Source organism: Mauremys reevesii, linkage group 3 (genome assembly GCF_016161935.1).
Source record: "Mauremys reevesii isolate NIE-2019 linkage group 3, ASM1616193v1, whole genome shotgun sequence".
In the NCBI taxonomy this organism is placed as follows: domain Eukaryota; kingdom Metazoa; phylum Chordata; order Testudines; family Geoemydidae; genus Mauremys; species Mauremys reevesii.
Genome location: NC_052625.1, coordinates 40,385,526 through 40,405,662, shown reverse-complemented (window position 1 = coordinate 40,405,662; position 20,137 = coordinate 40,385,526). Strand labels below are relative to the sequence as shown.

General features: G+C 42.3%; 1 protein-coding gene across 5 annotated transcripts in view; it reads left to right on the top strand.

The window, feature by feature from the left end:
* The window catches only part of SRBD1 (S1 RNA binding domain 1), a 242,111-nt gene that overhangs the window by 24,429 nt on the left and 197,545 nt on the right, over positions 1–20,137 (top strand). For 4 of the 5 annotated variants that reach the window (XM_039532621.1, XM_039532618.1, XM_039532619.1 and 1 more), the window contains 7 exons: positions 1,419–1,591; positions 6,773–6,855; positions 9,932–10,097; positions 11,278–11,640; positions 13,889–14,055; positions 15,731–15,848; positions 16,313–16,451. In XM_039532621.1, the coding sequence (XP_039388555.1) occupies positions 6,773–6,855; positions 9,932–10,097; positions 11,278–11,640; positions 13,889–14,055; positions 15,731–15,848; positions 16,313–16,451 (1,036 nt within the window). In that variant the 5' untranslated portion in view covers positions 1,419–1,591. Of the gene's footprint in view, positions 1–1,399; positions 1,592–6,772; positions 6,856–9,931; positions 10,098–11,277; positions 11,641–13,888; positions 14,056–15,730; positions 15,849–16,312; positions 16,452–20,137 lie in introns of all 5 variants that reach the window. The other variant, XM_039532620.1, reaches the window with a different exon arrangement.

The window sequence follows — 20,137 nt, the reverse complement described above, 5'->3', positions numbered from 1 at the left end:
CCTTTCAGTATGACCCGTTGTAGTCTCCCCTTTAACCAGTTCCTTATCCACCTTTCAATTTTCATATTGATCCCCATCTTCTCCAATTTAGCTAATAATTGCCCATGTGGAACCGTATCAAATGCCTTACTGAAATCAAGGTAAATTAGATCCACTGCATTTCCTTTGTCTAAAATATCTGTTACCTTCTCAAGGAAGGAGATCAGATTGGTTTGGCACGATCTACCTTTTGTAAAACCATGTTGTATAGCCGAGTCTCATCTTATGCGCATTTAACATGCGCGAATTCAGCTTTGTGCGGTTGGCAAAAACAAACAAAAACCCAAAAAGAGAAAAATAACAATTTAAATACTGTACCTGTAGTGCGGGCGATTCCTCCCGCGATTACACTCAATGTAATTTTGACTATACACGATTTTTGCTGTACGCGCTGACAGCGGAACATAACCCCAGCATAAGATGAGACTCGCCTGTATTTTGTCCCAATTACCATTGACCTCAATGTCCTTGACTACTTTTTCCTTCAAAATCTTTTCCAAGACCTTGCATACTACAGATGTCAAACTGACAGGCCTGTAGTTGCCCAGATCACTTTTTTTCCCCTTTCTTAAAGAGACCATTTCTGCCCCAGAGATCTTACATACTATTGGAACATTACCACCCTTAGGTGACATGCAAGAAAAGTGACATGCAAAGCCAGTTTTCACTTTAAACATCTGGTGAGGAAAAATGTATCAAAAGACTTGATGAAAGGTTAGAAACCTTAGCCAGAAGCTGAGAGACAGACACAGGTTGTACTCCAAGCCCTGTGCTGGGGTACCATAATGAAATTGGGTTTGAGGGAAGTGCTAAGCTTATCTAAGGTGTCTCTACACTGGCAGAGTTACAGCGCCAGCAGTTACAGTGCTGCTCAGAGAGCACAGAAGGGAAACCGCTGTTGTGTGTTCACACTGTCAGGGGCCTAAGACAATATGCTTGTAGGCCTTTTTTATTGTTAACCTTTTTCCTCTCTTTGCTGTTGTTCTGAAGAAGCTGGCTGAAGTCACTGTATTTTTCATGCTGTTCACAGGCTTCTGAAGGGAAGTCTGTATATAGCAGGGGCAAAACCTGTTGGACCAGCTGAGGAAGTATGGTTAGTAAATGGGGATACTGTAACCCGGAGACCCAGTCTAAAAGTAGGGTGAACCGTAGGAGTCTGCCTTGAAAGAAGTGTAGGCGTGGGCCTGTCACTTGAAAGGGGTGCCACAGAGAGGCCAAGAGAGAGGTGAAAGGTTCAATTCACCCTGAACCATTACACTAATATGTCCTGATTTTCAAGAAATTACAGCTTCACAAACTTTAATAACGTTCTTTCAATGTAGTTATTTTGCAGAAGCTGCAAAATTAAAATGAAATATAGTTTCTTCTGTCTTCTGTAGAAACAATAAAAATCTGATTCATGCCGGAGTCTGGCACAGTGACCTTTCAGCTTTAAAGATCAGAGGAAAAAGGAGATGGAAGTGACTGCGTGAAGAAGCAAGAGTATCAGAGAGAGAAAACAGCTAGCAGTGCAGCTTATGAAGGAGAGAAGAGTAACTGAGAAAGCTAAAAGGTGAGTCGTGTCCTGTGTGTTCCATGCAGATTCATAGCCTCCTCTAAGAGAGCAACGTTCCCCCATTCACATGAATGGGATTTCTGCCTGTAGAACAGGATTAAGAAACTGGTCTATTATTGACAAATGTTTTCTGCAGTGGGAACCAGTTCTGAGTGTAATTTAACTGCTGGTGCTGGTTGGCATAGGGTTCAGTCATGCCTTCTGCAGTGGTGCTGGAAAATGGTTTTGTCCTATCAATACTAGCAGTCTAGTACTAGTTCATGAGGGGGAAAGCTGCTGAAAACCATTGTCGGTACAGTAACTCCTCACTTAACGTTATAGTTCTGTTCCTGAAAAATGCGCCTTTAAGCGAAACAATGTTAAGCGAAACCAGTTTCCCCATAAGAATTAATGTAAATGAGGGGGTTAGGTTCCAGGGAAATATATAATATATACACACACAGTATAAGTTTTTAAACAAACAATTTAATACTGGTACACAGTGATGATGATTGTGAAGCTTGGTTGAGGTGGAGGAGTCAGAGGGTGGGATATTTCCCTTACTGCTAAATGATGAACTAGCAATTGGCTGAGCCCTCAAGGATTAACTCTCTCTCTACACAAGGTAGCAGGCATGGAGGGAGATATGCGCATTTCCCTTAAGTACACTGCCTTGTTAATTAGATCAGCTCCCTCTGACCTGAGTCCTGGTCTGTCCCCCCTGCTCTATGGAAGATGGGGTAAGCGGTGTGCAGGGGGAAGGGGGACACCCTGACATTATCCCCCCTCTTCCTTCCCTCCCCCTCCCCCACAGCAAACAGGAGTCTCGGGGAGCAGCTCCAAGGCAGAGGGCAGGAGCAGCACATGGCAGTGGTGGGAGGGACACAGCTGAACTGCAGGCAGGTGCTGCACAGGGAACTTAGGGGAGCAGGGAGCTGATAGGGGGAGCTGATCAGGGGGCTGCTGGTCCACCCTGGTTCCAAGCCCCCACCGGCTAGCTGCAACAGGCTGCTCTTCCTGCAAGCAGTAGACAAAGCAGGCAGCTGCCAAACAACGTTAGAAGGGAGCATTGCACAACTTTAAATGAGCATGTTCCCTAATTGATCAGCAAGGTAACAATGAAACCATGTTAATTGGGACGACTTTAAGTGAGGAGTTACTGTAGTAGGTCAAGTTCATAGTGTCTGGGTGGGGTTGATTTAAAGGGCTATGTTTGCAAAGGGACAATTACCTGGTTCACATGTGCAAATGTGTGGTTTTCAGGGCACATGTGTGGTTTTCAGTGGGAAAACTGGCCCCAAACACCAAGGAACAAAGTGATTTTTTTTTCTTTTTGGGCTATGCTCCTGCAGGGCCGGCTCTGGCTTTTTTGCCGCCCCAAGCAAAAAAAAACCAAACAACAAACCTGCACGGGGGCTGGAGCAGCAAAGGGCGGGGGGGGGAGGGACAAACCTGCTGCTCGGCCGGAGCGGCGAAGGGGTGGGGGAGAACAAACCTGCCAGCCAGCCTGAACAGCAAAGGGGGGGTGGGGCGGGGCAGGAAACCTGCCGTCCGGTTGGAGCAACAAAGGAGGGGGGGGGCGGGAAACAAACCTGCCGGCCGGAAACAAACCTGCCGGCCGGAGCAGCAAAGTGGGGAGGGCCGTGAAACAAACCTGCTGGCCAGAGCAGCGAAGGGGGGGGGGGGCGTGAAACAAGTCTGCCGGCCGGAGCAGCAAAGGGCGGGTGGGTGCGAAACAAACTGCCTGGTCGTCCGGAGCGGCAAAGGGAAGAAAAAACAAAAAGAAAAAAAAATACCTGCGGGGCGGTGGGAGCGTGGGTGCAGGGGGACTCCCAGCCCTGCAGACCCCAGGCAGCAGAGTGCACACCCCAGCTAGCATGGGGGGAGGGATTGAGAGAGAGAAGGGGGGTGGCCAGGGCTTCCTTAAGCGGGGCGCTCGCCATGCAGCCCCTCCCGCCACGCCACCTGCTGGGAGGGCTCTGCGCCGCTCCCGTGGGCAGGCAGGGAAGGACGTGGTCTGCATGCGGGGCTTGCTGCAGCCCTGGCACCACTCCCAGCAGCTCCCCTCCTCTGTGCCGCTGCCCCCTCCAGGGCAGCAGGAGCAGCAAACCAAAAAGAAAAAAACCTGCAAGGGTGGCGGAAGCGTCCAAGCGCCCAAAAAAAAAAAAAAAAAAAAGGATTCGGCGGGATGCCGCCCCTTGGAATCTGCCGCCCCAAGCACCGGCTTGTTTGGCTGGTGCCTGGAGCCGGCCCTGTGCTCCTGACATGGTATCTGAGATCTTAATGCAGGCAGGTGCTGTCTTATAATTCTGGCCTACAAACTCCACCTGTCTGCTTACAATGATATGGGCCAATCAGTTTAAAAAAAATCTGACCAATCCAAGCACATTTGTTGCGGAGTTGTACCCACTGCTTGCAGAACAGAAACAGAGACAATTTCAATGTCCTGTTGTTGGCAGGGATAGATATAACATGCTGATAGGTAAAACTATGTAAAAAGTAAGATCTAGTCACCCTAGAGGACAAAAGCTAGTTTTAAGAGCCCATTCAGTTAGCAGGACATCTAGATGTTAAGAAGGGCAACTCAAATTCAAATAAAAAGAACAGGAATACTTGTGCCACCTGAAAACTTATGCTCAAATAAATTTGTTAGTCTCTAAGGAGTACCACAAGTACTCCTTGTTCTTTTTGCTGATACAGACTAACACGGCTACCACTCTGAAACCTGTCAAATTCAAATGTTACCACTGGTCTGTGCGCATGTAAGGCTAACAACTTCAAAACCTCGGGGGAATAATGGGTAACTTAGCCATTTCCCTGGGAATGCAAGGAGTGGATCCTGCAGAGAGGTTTCCCAAGCCATCAGAGATGAGCTAATCAAGTGCTTAACTGATGGGCAAGGCTCAGTCCTCTATGATAACATAAGAGAGGATATTTGAACCCAAACACAGCTGAACAGAGGAGGGGGAAGAATTATGTGGAAGGTTTCCAGATTTTCTTACCAAAATGGTGTATAGGCAATTCTCTGTAAGTACATGATTTTAGGTTCTTATCTACTATTAATTTAGTAACATCTTGAAAATAATTGTTCTTGCTCTGCTATTTGTTTTATGCAATATGTTTGCTGAAGGATCAGAAATGGACACCGTGTAGAGTCAAGCACAGGAGTTTATTACACACAGCGCTGGCGGAGTGCCACTTTGCTTATCAGGCTCAGAGACACTGCAGGACAGTTAATTACAATAGATTATATAGAGTGCTCATTGGGCAGAGAGAAGCGATGGGGATGGGTTTCCCAAGCCCCTGGATAGGTTCTAGCAGCAAGACAAGATAAGCACAATAAGCCAATGGTCTCAAAGATTACATAATGGCTCTGCCCAAGGCTCAAATTAACATATTGCTGACACACAGGTAATTACCCCCAAACTATGTCTATTAAAGTGTATAGATTAAATCCTAATTTTGGGGTCATGGGAATGAGGTAGCAGTTCTCCCAGTTGACCCAACAGGTACATTCCTGGAGATTTAAAGCAAAAAAGCAATAATTAGTATTTAACAATAACAATTGTTTGCATTTCTGTGGGCTAGGATTGGCATACATCTGTGATGGGAGGGTGTCATAACTTATGTCAATTATATACGGCCTCTCCCTGAACTCTGTCTGGGATCCGAGGGGTATTGTACCACTACCTCCTCCCTGCATTAGGGAGTAACCGTGAGGCCTTTCACAGCACTTCCAGTGCCTCTGACAACCAGTCCCTTGTAATTTTTAAAACTTAGTGTGGGCATGGTTGTGCATGTATGCTTGAGTATAGTGCTTATGAGAGATGTACCTCAGCCCTAGGATCGAAGCACTTTATCAAAACAAACAAAACTCCCTCGTACAGTATTGTCACATAATGTGTCCATTCAGTCACACTTAAATGAATAGAATAAATTTTCAACATTCAGTATCTACTAGCCCTATTTTATTTTGTTCATATACAAAGTAATACAGTCACCCACTCAAGACTTACGCATGCTCAAAATTTAGCTGTAATCCAGTAATAAAACAAACAAAGGGGGGAGGGATAGCTCAGTGGTTGAGCATTGGCCTGTTAAACCCAGGGTTGTGAGTTCAGTCCTTGAGGGAGCCATTTAGGGAACTGGGGTAAAAATCTGTCTGGGGATTAGTCCTGCTTATAGCAGAGGGTTGGACTAGATGACCTTCCAACCCTGATATTCTATATGTCTATAACTCACAATGAGGATGCCCAATTACATCCAGAGTTATGCTGACTCCACTCACTGACTTGAAACACACAAGGTTATCTGTTTACCCCAGCTTTCTCTTAGCTCTGTATTGTTCTTTGTTAGCTAGTCCTCATCCGGGCCTATATGAAAAGTTCTTAGCAGAAACTGTATTTAAGATTTTACATCCACAGCAAATAAATTTTGGCCCTTCATTTGCAAACAGTTATTTTTTAAATATTGTTTTGTGGTATCCAAATTTAAAGACTGGATGCAACTTGACTCTGAGGGAAGCGTGTGTACGTCTAACAACTAACCATTGTTGTATGGAGTATATGTAGCTGTCTCTCTCTGAAAACTAACCCACATTCTTGGAATTTAAACTTCATTTCTGGGTTGATCAGAGAGGTTGTTTGTAATCCAGGGCTTGTGGGCTAATTATTTGGAATTACTGCCTATGTACACATCGGGTTTGGGGAAGTCTGGCAAGTCGTGTTGTTAACACGCCATAATGCTGGTGTAATGGCATCCATTTTGTTAGGGCTGGTCCACACACAAGTTTGCATTGAAACAACAAATCAATTTTCGTTCATGCTTTATAACAAAGTGTGGATTAAAACATGCTTAGTTATTTTGGTGCAAGTTTGTGGACCATTTTATTTCAGAATAGAAGTATCCTATTTTGACTTATATTGGTTAAAAAAAATGGCATAGGTTTGTGTCTAAAATGATTGCATTGGCTATATGTAATTTTCCCTAAAGCAAAGTGTTGTGGGATTAGATTGATTTGATGCTGTGGTCTAAATTCTTTAACACATAGGAGTGTGTTCTGATCATACTACATGCAGACTTGTGTGCCATGTGAAAAGAGAATGTACTCCATAGGGTACAATTCTGATAAACTAGATGAGAGAGAATATTTTTGTAGTTGATTGTTGTTGGTTTCCCCCCAACCTCTCTTCCTTTCAGATGTCAACTCTACCAAGGATAGCAAAATCTAAAGCAAAACCGCTGGTATCAGAAGAAGATGAGTTACCCTCCTTTCTTAAATCGTAAGATTAATTTTCCATTCAAATTTTTTGGTCTACAGAACATATGCATATTTGTTGTATATAATTTGCTTCAAGTTTGAGGTTTTGAGGTCATTCTGGTGCAGTATAAGTGAGACAAAGTGCGTTCTCAAGATCCCTGGTCAGAGGAGATGAAACGATTAATGTAAAAAAAGGGATTGGTTTACTAAACACTCCTTCCCCCACCTGCATACTTAACACACACAATGAAAATAACAAATGGCAAAATGTGTGTTAGGCCTTGTTTACACTTGCAAGTTGGAGTGCATTAAATCAGCCTCAGGCGTCCTAACTCCTGAGGTGTCCACACTGGCAAGGCACTTAGAGCGCCTGAACTCCGTGGCTGGAGCACCCCTGGTAATCCACCTCCACAAGATGCATAGAGCTTGCCGCGCCCAGGCTGGAGTGCTGGGGTATCAGTGTGGATGACATGTTGCGTTACTGTGCTGTGATTGGCCTCTGGAACCGTCCCATAATCCCTTGAAGTCAAGTGGCCACTCTCGTAATGGTTTTGAACTCGGCTGCAGGCATGCGGATATCCCCTTTCAAAGCTCTGTCTCTGACAGCTGGCATGCTTATCTGCTCCGGGACACAAAGCAAACCATTACTGTGGAATGTGCCTTCTGCAGAGGCAGGCGTGTGTGTATGTTATGCTCATACAAAGCACACGGGATCTTTATAGAGGAAGGTAAATACGCAGCATTTTTTGAAAATACAACAGTTAGCATATGCTTTTTAGCCTCTCTCTCTCTCACACACACTCTCTCTCTCTCTCTCTCTCCCTCCCCACTGCATTGCTGTTTATAGTTACCAGTCCAGAGTCTGGATCAATCTAGTGGCCAGCCAGATTGGTCACAGAGGGGAGCAGGGCTCTGTCAGTCACGATCTGATGCTCCTGGAGTGTGGCAAGATGAACCCCAAAGTCCCATGGCCAAGCACCCTGCTCTTATAGGTGTTTTTCTCTGTTGAAGTCTGTGGATTTTGCTGTGTCAGTCTGGGACCAGGTTACTTCTTAATTGGTGTAAACATTCCAATACACTTCAGAGAGGGTCATCCTGTCCTTTGTTCTGATTTAATCAATTATCCTTAGGGGTGCCAGCCTTCACCTCAGGGTCATCAATTTGCCCTTCATTATGGATGCGAGTTAATGATTCTTTGATGTCCTTTAAGTCTTTTCACTCCTTCCTTGACCATCTGGCTATAACAGTGGCCTTCACACCTTATCTTTTTCTGATGCATACATTCCTCATTTACACAATCTCTTACAGAAATCTTCAAAGGTATACAGACAGCATTTTATATTCAGCAGAATACATTGTAAATCAAGCCTTGCTAAATCTTATAACTAAGGGCTTGGCTACACTTACAAATTTGCAGCGCTGCAGCAGGGTGTGAAAACACACCCTCTCCAGCGCTGCAAATTGCGGCGCTGCAAAGCGCCAGTGTGGTCAAAGCCCCAGCGCTGGGCGCGCGGCTCCCAGCGCTGTCCGTTATTCCCCACAGGGAGGTGGAGTACGGACAGCGCTGGGAGAGCTCTTAGCGCTTCAAAGTGCTGCCGCGGCAGCGCTTTGAAGTATAAGTGTAGCCATAGCCTAAAACAGTTCACATTGGGGCATCAGGCCCTCAACATTCCTCTAATCTCCTTAACATAGATACAATACAAGATCCTGTCTCTTACTTTCTAAAACCTTAAAACAAAGAAATGTATATTTAACTAGAGTGCCTAATTTGTAATACATATAGGAAACCATAGTAGAGATTATAACTTATCCTAAAACAAAAAAAGCAGCGAAGAGTCCTGTGGCACCTTATAGACTAACACACGTATTGTAGCATGAGCTTTCGTGGGTGAATACCCACTTCGTCGGATGCTGCTTTTACAGATCCAGACTAACACGGCTACCCCTCTGATACTTAAAACAAAAACGTGACCATAATCAGTCATAAGGATTGTTCTAGTCTGTCATTCCTTTCTGCTATTCAAAAAGGGCGGCTGACAGGATGAAATCAAATCATACATTAATTCTCATAGTACATTATAAAATCCAGCTCCTACGTGTGTGTGTGAGAGAGAGAGAGAGAGAGAGAGAGAGAGAGAGAGGCGGAGGATGGGGGCTGATGTCGGGGCTTCCCCCTCCTCCCTGCCGCTGTCTGAATTTACAAAATAGCATGTTGACACACTCTCTGCCCGCCAAAACACACTGTCTCTCCCCCCACATACACATGTCACACTCCACCCCCCCATTTGAAAAGCAGCTGGCAATCTAGTACTGTAGGATGCCCTGGAACAATGGGATTGGGAAACCTGCATCATGTGATGCTGTGCCTGCCCCATTAGGCATTGCAAACCCTTTCCAAAGCATGTTGCAGCCACTTGCACACTGGGATAGCTACAACAATGCACCACTCTCTGTGGCGTTGCAAGAGCTGCTAATATGGCTTGCAGCTGACAGTGTGAACACATGGCAGCGCTTTCCCTGCTGCTGTCTCTGAGGGCTGGTTTAACTCCTGGTGTTCTACATCTGCAAGTACAGCCAAGCCCTTAGAATAAAGGCTAACTACTAAAGTCCCTAAAACAAAACCAACCATGTACAAACTGTGTGTACCACTTTAGCAAGGCCAGAGGTCTGCATGGAGTAGCTCTAGATCCTGCACTTCACTCCAGCCACTAACTGCAGTAGGCTAAAAGGCTTTACTTATAGGCTCTGCATCCCTTCCTGCTCATCTTCCCTGCCCATTTCCCTTTACTTCAGAAAACAGCTTTACAATCTTTCTTAGGCTCCATCTATACTTAAAACTAAAATTGAAAAAATCACCCCCACAGCGACATAGTTATGCTGACAAAAACGCCATTGTAAAGGCAGCTGTGTCAACGGAAGAGTGCTGCTGTTGGTGTAGTTAATGTTTGGGGAGGTGGTGTTCCCACACTGGCAGAAAAACTCCTGCTGTCAGCATGTACGGCCTCGGTGCTTAGGGAACTGTATCCGTCTAGGCTCTGTAGTATAGATATAGCCTGACAGATGTTTTTTTCCTTTTGCAATGTTTACTTTTGTTTCAGTTCCTCTGAATCAGAGGAGGAAGAAGAGGAATGGGAACCAAAAAGCAAAGTGGCAAGTAAACGTAGACTGCCCAAAAAACCTGAGTCAAAACCTAAAAAGGCTGCTGCTCCACGGTCAACTGTGATTAGGAAAAGGACCAGGAAGACAGCAGTAAAAGAGGAGCCGGTAGGTATCTGTAAGCAGGACACACATAACTACTAAAGCTGTCAAATGCAATGGCCAAAATTTTCCTACTGAGAGTTGTAGGTGCTCAACACCTCTGAGAAGTAGGCCATACATCTCTTTATAGCCACGAGGTTTATATATTAATTTAAAAAAAACCCTACCTCGTCCCCTCCTTTAGAGGAAACGAAACAGCACTGAAATGTCATTTTGTTGTACTGCGCCTGCATTCTCTTCCACCTTTTCACAACTCTGGTACTCCATATAAATTCTTAGCACAATGGAAGGGATAGAAATGCTGTAAGTGTTATACTAGTTAGTGTTGGTTCCATAGTGCAGCTTGCAGAATATTTTTCTGTAAATCTTACCCAGCAGCAGTGAAGCCAGTTCAGTTTGAAGACCTAATGAGTATGTTTGAATGACTTTCCTTGTGTCTTTCATCAAATATTTGATACTAAAATATAAGAGTAGGGCTAAGAAATACTCAAGATTAGAAAAAATTGCAGGGAGGGTATTCATCACGAGGGAAACTACTCTGTTCGTAACTTACCCTAATGTGCTTAGATATTTCAGCATGCATGGCCTATGTATAAGATCCCCTGTGTTTGGAGCTCCCTTTGTTACTGTGTTTGCCAGCCTTTGATCCTGGATCCCAAAGAAGAACTTTGATGGAAAAACTGGGGCACAAGCCAGTTGTGACTTGCATAAGACTTCTCAACAACTTAGCATAAGGAATGGAATTGGAACTCGGGAGGTGCCTTCTAGTTCCAAGCTCAGTCTGTTAGAGCACTGAATTATATATACACGATGTAGGCAGTGAAACCCACGACCTACATTCTCTCCATAGGCAATTTTAAGAGAGCTGTTTAAAAATAATTCCAAGATTTCTAGAGTAACTTTGATCTTCAAAGCCCATCTCTACTAGGCTGCAGTTTTTATCTTTTTGCTGGTCCTTGGAAGGTCTGCTTAAGACAGGCTGCACTGTAATTAGGGGCCTGATTTTACAGTGCTGAACACCAACTCTGAGGCTCTGAGCACCTCTCAGTATAGGGCCATAACTTGGGAAAATGATGTCTACCATCAAGTTCTCCATGTGACAACACTTATGTTAAAGCTGCTATGTTTTTATAGGACTAATTCATGATATTCAGTGTTTAATTTATTTTGATGGATTATTTGGCAGAATGCATCTTTGCCTGTTGCTGCTGATGAAGACAGTAAAGATGGACTGAAACTTTTACAGCCTAAAGAAGATGGAGACCCCAAACCAAAAACGAGAACTAAAAAGCCAAAAATGCCTCGGGGAACAAAAGTAAATGTTAGTCAAGGAAAGATGAATAACCTAGATAGTGATGAAATACCCTCAACAAGTGCGCCTGTGATGGAAAATGAAGTAAAGCAGGAAAAATATGAAGAAGATTTTACATTTGATGAACCCCCTTTAAAAAGGATAAAATCGACAACATGTCCTCAAGGAAAACCAGTAAAACATCCTGGAAGCACCAAGCACCAAGAGGAATTAGAAATGAACTGGGACATTGTGCAGGTATGACACATTTCTTATAGCAGTCCACTAAAGCGCTACTGTAGCTTACAGAAATAGGACTAACTTGGGCTCTGGTACACATTCGTGATCCCTGTTGACTTCAATAAGAGCCGTTGACACATTCCAGGAAGTAGCATGGTACTCTTAAGTAAATAGTGCTTGAGTTACTTTATTTACTACAGTTTGTTCTTAGCCTGAACATAGGCCATGACAAGATACACAGATGAAAGTTATAGTTCATTATAAAATGCCTCTGAATAACCAGTTTTACAAATTTCCATTCAGATATCATTCTGACATTTATGACTTGTAGACAAACTTTGAATTAAAGATCTTTTAGCGACTTACAGAACAATCTCACTTTCTTTCTCTTTATCACCATTAGAGCTTGAGGGAGTTGCAAATCAAAGACTGTAGCACCCTTGAAAATGTAGGATTTTTTTTTTTTGCAGACTTCATAGTAATTTCTAGAATGTAAGTTTTAAGTACGATAAAGAAATCATGGCCCATTTGTTTTGGAGATAGACTTCAGCATATATATCAGCCAGAGTGGAACCTTCATCCAGATAGATTTAAAACAATAATGTCAAATAGTGTGAGGACATCTTCATGCATCTCAGTAGAATATTAACTATGAAGCCTAATCATGACCATTTAAATGCAGATGTTGTAGAAATAGCCAGTTAATGCCCTTGTTCTACGAGGCTAGATGTAGCTATGGAACACTGGGACGTGACTGGAATAGGGCAGCACATTGTAGCGTACTCATGCTACTGTACTGTACAGCTTGCTACTACATTAAAAATATTAGAATAGATTATCAGAGTTCTCTCCCAGACTTCCTTAAAATTCTGCTGACTTCTAAAGGGAAGAAGTTCCTGCAAATATTGTTGGCAAACTCCTTGAAGTTCTCCCATGTCCTTGTTTATTATCTAAGCCTGTGTATGCAGTTGGTTATAACTAGGTACTCAGTAAGGTACATAAGATATTTTATGTAGCCTCAAATGTGTTGCTGTTAATGTGATGTGTATGATCACAGGTGAGCATGTGTGTATTGTATAATCATATAGAGTAAAATTTTCAGAGGCTTCTAAGTCACTTAGATGTTGTCTACACATACAAGTTGTGCCACTTTAACTATACCAAGATAATTAAAGCGATGCAAACCACTGTAGGGTAGATGCAGTTATACTGGCATAAAGGGGACTTATCCCAGAAGAGCTTATTCCCATATACTGAGTCCACACTAAGGATTGTACTGGTATAACTATATCAATAGAAAATTCTACCCCTAACTGAATTAGTACACCAGTACAAAATCTGTGTGTAGATCAGGGCTTAGGGTATTTTGAAAATTCTGCCTGTATTTAATTATTGAGTCTTCAGTAAAATGAGCTTGATGGCATCATTTTGGTTCCCAGTGGACCAAGTCTGCATTTTTTTTAATATAGGGTTCTGCAATGCCAGTCCCCCCTTTCCCCCCAAAATAACCTACTGCAGCTATTTTTAATAATTGGGTGGGGTTTTTGTGGTGATTATTCTGCTAGAAAATTGGCCTAATTATGAAAATTGCATATTTTGTTTAGGATTGATGGCATTCTCACCTCAGTTCAGTTTTAGTGCTTATGAAAGGCCCTGGAGACTGAAGTCTTCTATTTATCCACAGAGCAGCTATAGCACTGACAGATGAAGTATAATCTTCCCCATACCACTGTATCAATGTACCTTAGCCACCCACATGGCTGAGGATATTCCAGGGTACGCTGAGCCCTTGGTTTCTACTAAGACTGATAGCAAAGGTGCCTATAATATGGTGGTGGTTTTTGCGATGTTGACCCTTGTGTGTTAGGAAAGACCCTGAGATTATCAAAGTCACATCACACTTGGAACAGTCTTTAATAATGACTTTTTGGTCACCACTGACCTAGTATAACAGGATTGTGGCCACCCAGTGCTTCATGTTCATCCTACCCCCCCCTGTGTCCGTCCCCACAGTGGCCACTTTATTTCATAGTCATCATATGCCAGAACTCATTCTTTTTTTCTTAATAAGTACAAATTCAAGGTCAAGGTACCTATAGCAGTATTATAGTTTGACACATGCTTTTACAAGCCTGGCATTCCATCCAGCAGAGGGCAGTATTGTGCACAAAACAGCACTCTATACTGGCTGGATATGAAACTGAAGTGAAGACATTAAGCCAATTTACCAGCTTTAAAAATGGTTAATTATGTTTTCTTGTGGCAGGTCCTGTCAGAAAGAACAAATATTGAGCCATGGGTGTGTGCAAACATAATTTGCCTTTTCCGTGATGAAAACACAATTCCATTCATTGCCCGGTATCGAAAAGAGCTTGTCAATAATCTGGAAGCTGATGCCTTGCGAGAAGTACAGCAAACGCTGGAAGAACTACGGTAAGTAATCTAGTGGGGGGCATGTATGTGTGTGTGAGGGAAAGGAGTTAAACGATGACCTGCTGCCAGGTCTGTGTTCCTTGTGTGCTTGGTTACAATTTGGAACTCTGTGCGTATGGTGTCTGAAAGAGCAATAGTATAATTCCCAGTAAAATATGTTGTGAAGGTGGTGAGTATGCATCAGTAATGCAAGAGGGGGGAAATCCCAACTAGAATGTTCCCATTAAAAAAAAAAAAAGAACACAGAGATCTTAAAGCCAAAATACTCAGAGTTAAAGAGAGGGGTCTACTTGATGCTCCCCTGCCTTTCACTTTGATTAAGAAGAAAAAAGAGAGGTAGGGTTACTAATTGCTCAGTGAGGAGTTATTTTAAATATGTTTTGTGATTTAGAGGCCCCTGAAGTATGTAGCCCTGAATCATAAATAAGCTCCACCCCTTGCATTGACATCTGAACATCTGGAAAAGAAGCCCAGGGCTCATTTCAGTCAGTCCAGCAGCTTCTAGTGTAGGGTAAGGCGAGTAGCATGTGGTACCTTGGCGTTTGTAGCGGGCATGGAAGGCAGCTCCAAAATATTACTGTGATTAGGGAGCCAGGCCAGGAGCCAGTAACCCATGCACACACTTAGCGGAGACGGAGGAAGTGAGTGCAAGGAGCAAGCTGCTATACTTATAAGTAGGCAAGGAGGACAGGGAGTCACTCCTCTTCTTCCCCCAGTGCACATGCACACAGTCTCTCCGGGCCTGTGGAGACGCAACAACCCTCTCCAAATAATATAGTTGGGGAGTGGGAAGCACTTATTTGGCCAAGCAGAGCAAGCTGCCGCTGAAGCAGCCCGCAGCTCTCTGTTAGTTCAGACTCTACCGCAGAGGCAATCAGGGCTGCCACAGTTCCTCCTTGATGCAGTGGTTAGTGTGTCTTTAAAATATGTTTGATGTGCTCTAGGTGGGCAGGGAACAGATGTAAAGGTTCTATGTGCTGAGGTCTCCCCCTTCCAGTCCTGGCCATTGCTGGAGTAGGGAATCCCCCCAGATAGGGGAGAAGGCCTGGGACAGGAAATGGGTTTCTGAGGGGGCATGCAGTATTGTGTGCCACTGTCCTCCACTGTCAGACAAACTCATGTGTTTTGTAATGATTTCACGTACTAGTGGCTGCTGGACCCTAAGACGTCTGCTACTGTAGAGACAGATTCTGAGCGGTGCTGAGCATCTTCAGCTCCCGTTGACTTGAGCAAGAGTTCCAGGTGTTCATCATCCTGGATTTAGCTCATACGTACTTAATATAAATTCTTATTTAGATGAAGTGTCAGAGTTGCTGCACTTGGATCACAGGGTGGCAGTGTTACAAGGAACATCAAAGCATAAAACACTTAGTTTAACACCCTTTGCTTGATTTCTAGATTCCTCCCCCCCCCACGCCCAACTATTGCAAGCTTTGTTGATTGTTGAACAAATATTAAAATGGGAGAGAAATTATTAGGATTTCTACAGCATTTGTCAGAGTGGGTTCCTCGAGGCTGATATATGGTGTAGTCTTCCATGGCTTCTGAGGGCAAACACACTGCCTCAACAACATGCTGTCATGAGACCCAGTGGATTGGACCATATTTAGTGATGATCTTTTTTTATCTGATTTGAAATGTGATTATTTATTAACATAAAACTCATGTATTGTAGTACTGTTGCAAAGAAGACACATGCAACAATACAGAAGATAAAGAAAGAAGGCAAGCTATCGGGAAGTCTATTAACAGCCTTATTAAACTGCAAAACTTTGGATGAATTGGACCATGTGGTTAGTGTCTCTTTTTTAAATATGTTTGTAAAATTTTACCTTGTACAATTAAAGAAGATGTAATGAAAAATGGTAGCAGTGACTAGTACTGTGAGAATAAATGATTTTTGGTTCGCTGGCCATTCTGAAAAATGGGGAAAAAATAGTTTAGGATTGAACAAAACATTTTGTTTAGTTTTTTTGAGCTTTTTTTATATTTTGTAAATAAGCTGAAGCACATTTTTGAAATAAAAAGTCATTTTGAATCCAAAAATTGAAACCTTTCATTTAGAAGATGTTAAGACACAATGTTTTGATTTTGGGAGTGGGGGTATTTTTGATTGAAACAAATTGATGAATTTGACACAAATTTGCCAATGTTCTGGTTGACCTAAAATATGTTGCCTAGCTTAGATATGGCAGAAATGTTGATCTCTGCCTTTTTAAATAACAATACATTTTACAACTACTTTCCCCCCCCACAGTCTGCACCATATAAAACTGGAAGTAAAGGCACCAAAGCCCAAAGGGCCAAACAACTGGGATTGGAACCTGCTGCCATATCTCTCATCGAAAACCCAGTAGAACTCAGTCTGTTTTCTTACATTAAGCCTAATGTCAAAGGTAAGTACTCAGTGCCTGTATGCGGTAATGGGAATTAGAACATGCCTTGAATAAAAAACAGCTTTATTTATTAATTGTCCTTATCCTATTGAAAGTTAATATGAGAATATCTTACATGGCTTAGAGACTTCAGCGATAGATGCAGTAGAAAAAGCCAAGTTGAAAATCACAGTCATCTACTGTCTAAAAAAAAATTCTGGAAAATCCGAGAAGGAAAGCTGGAGAAATGAATACCTGCTACAGGGACTGGGGCATGAGAAAATATAGGGTGAACTTCACTACAGCACAGAGGGCCTGTCTAAGGTTCCATCCCCACTTACACCCTTGACATGAGACTTATAGTTCAGTGTTATAAAGGGTCTTGTGCAGGCATCTTGCACTGAAGCAAATTTCATCCACCAAGGCGCATCCTAAAAATGTCTGTATTTGGTGGTTGGGAGTGAGTGGGAGCCCTTTAAGTGTTGGGTGGGTGTTGATGGTGCTGGAGAGAAGGCAGTCTGATATTGGAATGGGTGCTCTAACTACTACTTGTGTCACATTTACATTCTGCAGAATTGATTCTGTCTTTGAAAATGTGATTATTTGTAGGGGGCAGTTTCTGACAATAAACCACCTCACCTTTTTTTACAGTGCATACGCTGAAACTGCTTGTTGATACTGACTCTTACTCATCTCACATTATAAACAGTAATCAAAATATAAAGATTAACTAAAATGGTAAAGTTAAATTGGTCCAAATTTAGCATTGTGAATCAATTGGCAAAATTTCTGATTGATTAAATATCACATTTTAGAGTGCTGCAATATTTCATAAGCAAGATGTTGCAAGCATTGCTGTGTGCTATACTGCCAGATAATTGATTGTGCTGGGAGAGTGCCAGAGCCAAAATGAAGTGTTTGTAATGAAAGTTGAGATGAATTATCAGGAGTACCAATGTTTGCATTCAAAAGGGACTGTCAGTTATAGCATGTATCATTGTCATTTTTAATATTTGGAATGAATAAACCTTTTTCAATATTCTGCTAGAAATAGAGAATCAGAGCTTGCATTTATATTTTGCCTTTCATCCTAAAGGACCATGAGGCACTTTACAAACGACATACAGATAGGAATCAGGTATCGGTATGAGAGGAGAATAAATTTTGTTTGATCTCACAGGAGTGAGCTCTTAGTCATGCAAAAATGGTCCCATGGGATTCTGGCTTATAGCTTTTAATTTCTCAGTTGACATTTTTAGAATATTCCTAGTAATATGTTATGTATCAAAACAAAACTCTGAATTAAAAATATGTTGTTTAGGTTGCAAAGTCTAGCATTCAAAAATTATGAAATTCCAGAATTTAGGCTGTCTAGAGGCTTCATTCTGCTCCTTTGTGCTTATGCATTGTAATATAATTGTTAATTACATGATCACATACAGTTTTTAGCACGGACCCCTTCCTCCAGCAGTGCACCGGCTAGGTGGTGCTCACTCAATGGGTAGCTCTTCAATATTTCTCTTATCCTCACCATCCAATGTGCAGATGTATCCTTCATTTACTGCACCCCATCCAAATTCTGCACCGGATACGGAATTATTCATTTCCTCACATGCTTTTCTGTGGTGCCGTCACTGTAGTGTCTGAGCACCTCACAGACACAAATGAATGTTTAATAGGAAAGACTTGCATCCTTTTTTACAAATGGGAAACTGACACACACAGATTCAGGGCAAAGTTTACCACTATTTTGATTTGCTCAATAACTTGCTGCTTGTTCTGTTAATTTAGATAGAATAAAAGAACCCAAAGAGTCAAAGGTGTGTTAACAGGACACTGAAACTGTCCAACATTAAACAGTTTTAAACAAGATTTGGGGTTTTGTATACAGAAACCTCAGCATGCTTATTACCATGGTAAACACACATTTAAGAATTCTTTTAACCTTTTATTAAAGATACAGAAAAAGAAGGAAAAATGATTAAACCGTTTTATTTTTAATGTATTAAGTAAGGCTTTTATTTGAACAGTATCTCTTATGCCCTTTTACTTTAGCTGTAGAGAGTCTTTAAAGAAACTCCCCCATGCCCACCCACCCTTGTTTGATTGTCTTCTCAATGATAACTGTGCTTTTGGCGAAGAGAGAAGAAGTTAGTTGAGATGGGCTGGAGCTATGGGTGGTGGTGGTGCTAAAGTCCAGTTCTGTTTTCTAGAAAACAAGACCAACACATACACAAGGGAAAAGAAGAGAACAGCAAAGATTAAAAAAAATGCAGTTTCTGTCTTGGTGTTGACTTTCACTTGCAACCTCACTGCTGAAAAACACAGGCACCGCACATGGTCTTTTCAGTCATACTGCAACCTGGTAAACTTGTATTAGCATCAGGCTGTTTAGGACATTTAGCTGCCTTTCTGGTCACAGGCTTACAGCAGTGTTGCAAAATAAACAGTCTTGGCCAGCTAAGTCAGACTGCTATTAGAAGGCAAAGGAGAGGGAGAGGGCAAAAGTGTATGATATGTTGGGGAAGAGTCAGCACAGCTTTTGTAAAGGGAAGTGATGACTCACCAATCTACTAGAATTATTTGAGTGAGTCAACAAACCTGTTGACAAGAGTGATCCAGTGGATCTAGTGTACTTGGGCTTTCAGAAAGCCTTTGACAAAATATCTCCTTGAAGGCTCCTAAACAAACTAAGCAGTCAAGGGAGAAGAGGGAAGGACCTCGTGTGGATCAGTAAAAGACAGGAAACAAAGGTTAGGAATAAATGGTAAGTTTTCAGAATGGAGAGAGGTAAATAGCAGTGTCCCTCTGCTATCTGTACTGGGACCAGTACATAATCATAAATGATCTGAAAAAAGGGTTAAAGAGTGAGGTGGCAAAATTTGCAGATGTTACAAAATTCCTCAAGATATCCAAAGCAGATTACAAAGAGTTAGAAAGGGATCTCCCAAAACTAGGTGACTGGATAACAAAATGGCAAATGAAATTCAGTGTTGCCCATTGGAAAACATAATCCCAGCTATACATGCAAAATTATGGGGTCTAAATTAGCTGTTACCATTCAAGAAAGAGATCTTGAAGTCCTCATGGATAGTTCTCTGAACAGAACAACAATATTAGCTAACAGAATATTAGGAACAATTAGGAAATGGATAGATAATAAAACAGGAAATACCATAATGCGACTATATAAATCCATTGTACACCCACACCTTGAATACTACATCCAGTTCTGGTCACTCCATCTCAGAAAAGATATATTAGAAATGGAAAAGGTACAGGGAACCTTAGACCTTAGTCAATTCTGTGCTTTGCTGCACATTGGCCTACCCACATTTGTCATCTTTGCCTGTAAACTGCCCTTCTCACCAAATCTTCCCATTTCATGTGGAGGTGCTTGATGTTGTTCAGCACTCTGTTTCCATGTTATTCACGGTCTTCCTCTCTTCTTGTATTTTCTGGCTTCCATTCAAGGGCAGTATTGGGTAAGCGTTCTTTTTCCATTCTCATAACATGTTCTTTCTTTTTAAACTTCAATTTGATGTTTGCTTTCAGCAAATAGTGATTGCTCCCTATATCTGCTCCTCTGAATACTCTTGTGTCTAACACTGATGTTTTCCACCTGTGACTAACACAGATATAGTCGATCTCATTTTGTGTATGGCCACCTGGTGAAATCCATGTTTTTTTGTGTTTGTTTTTATGTT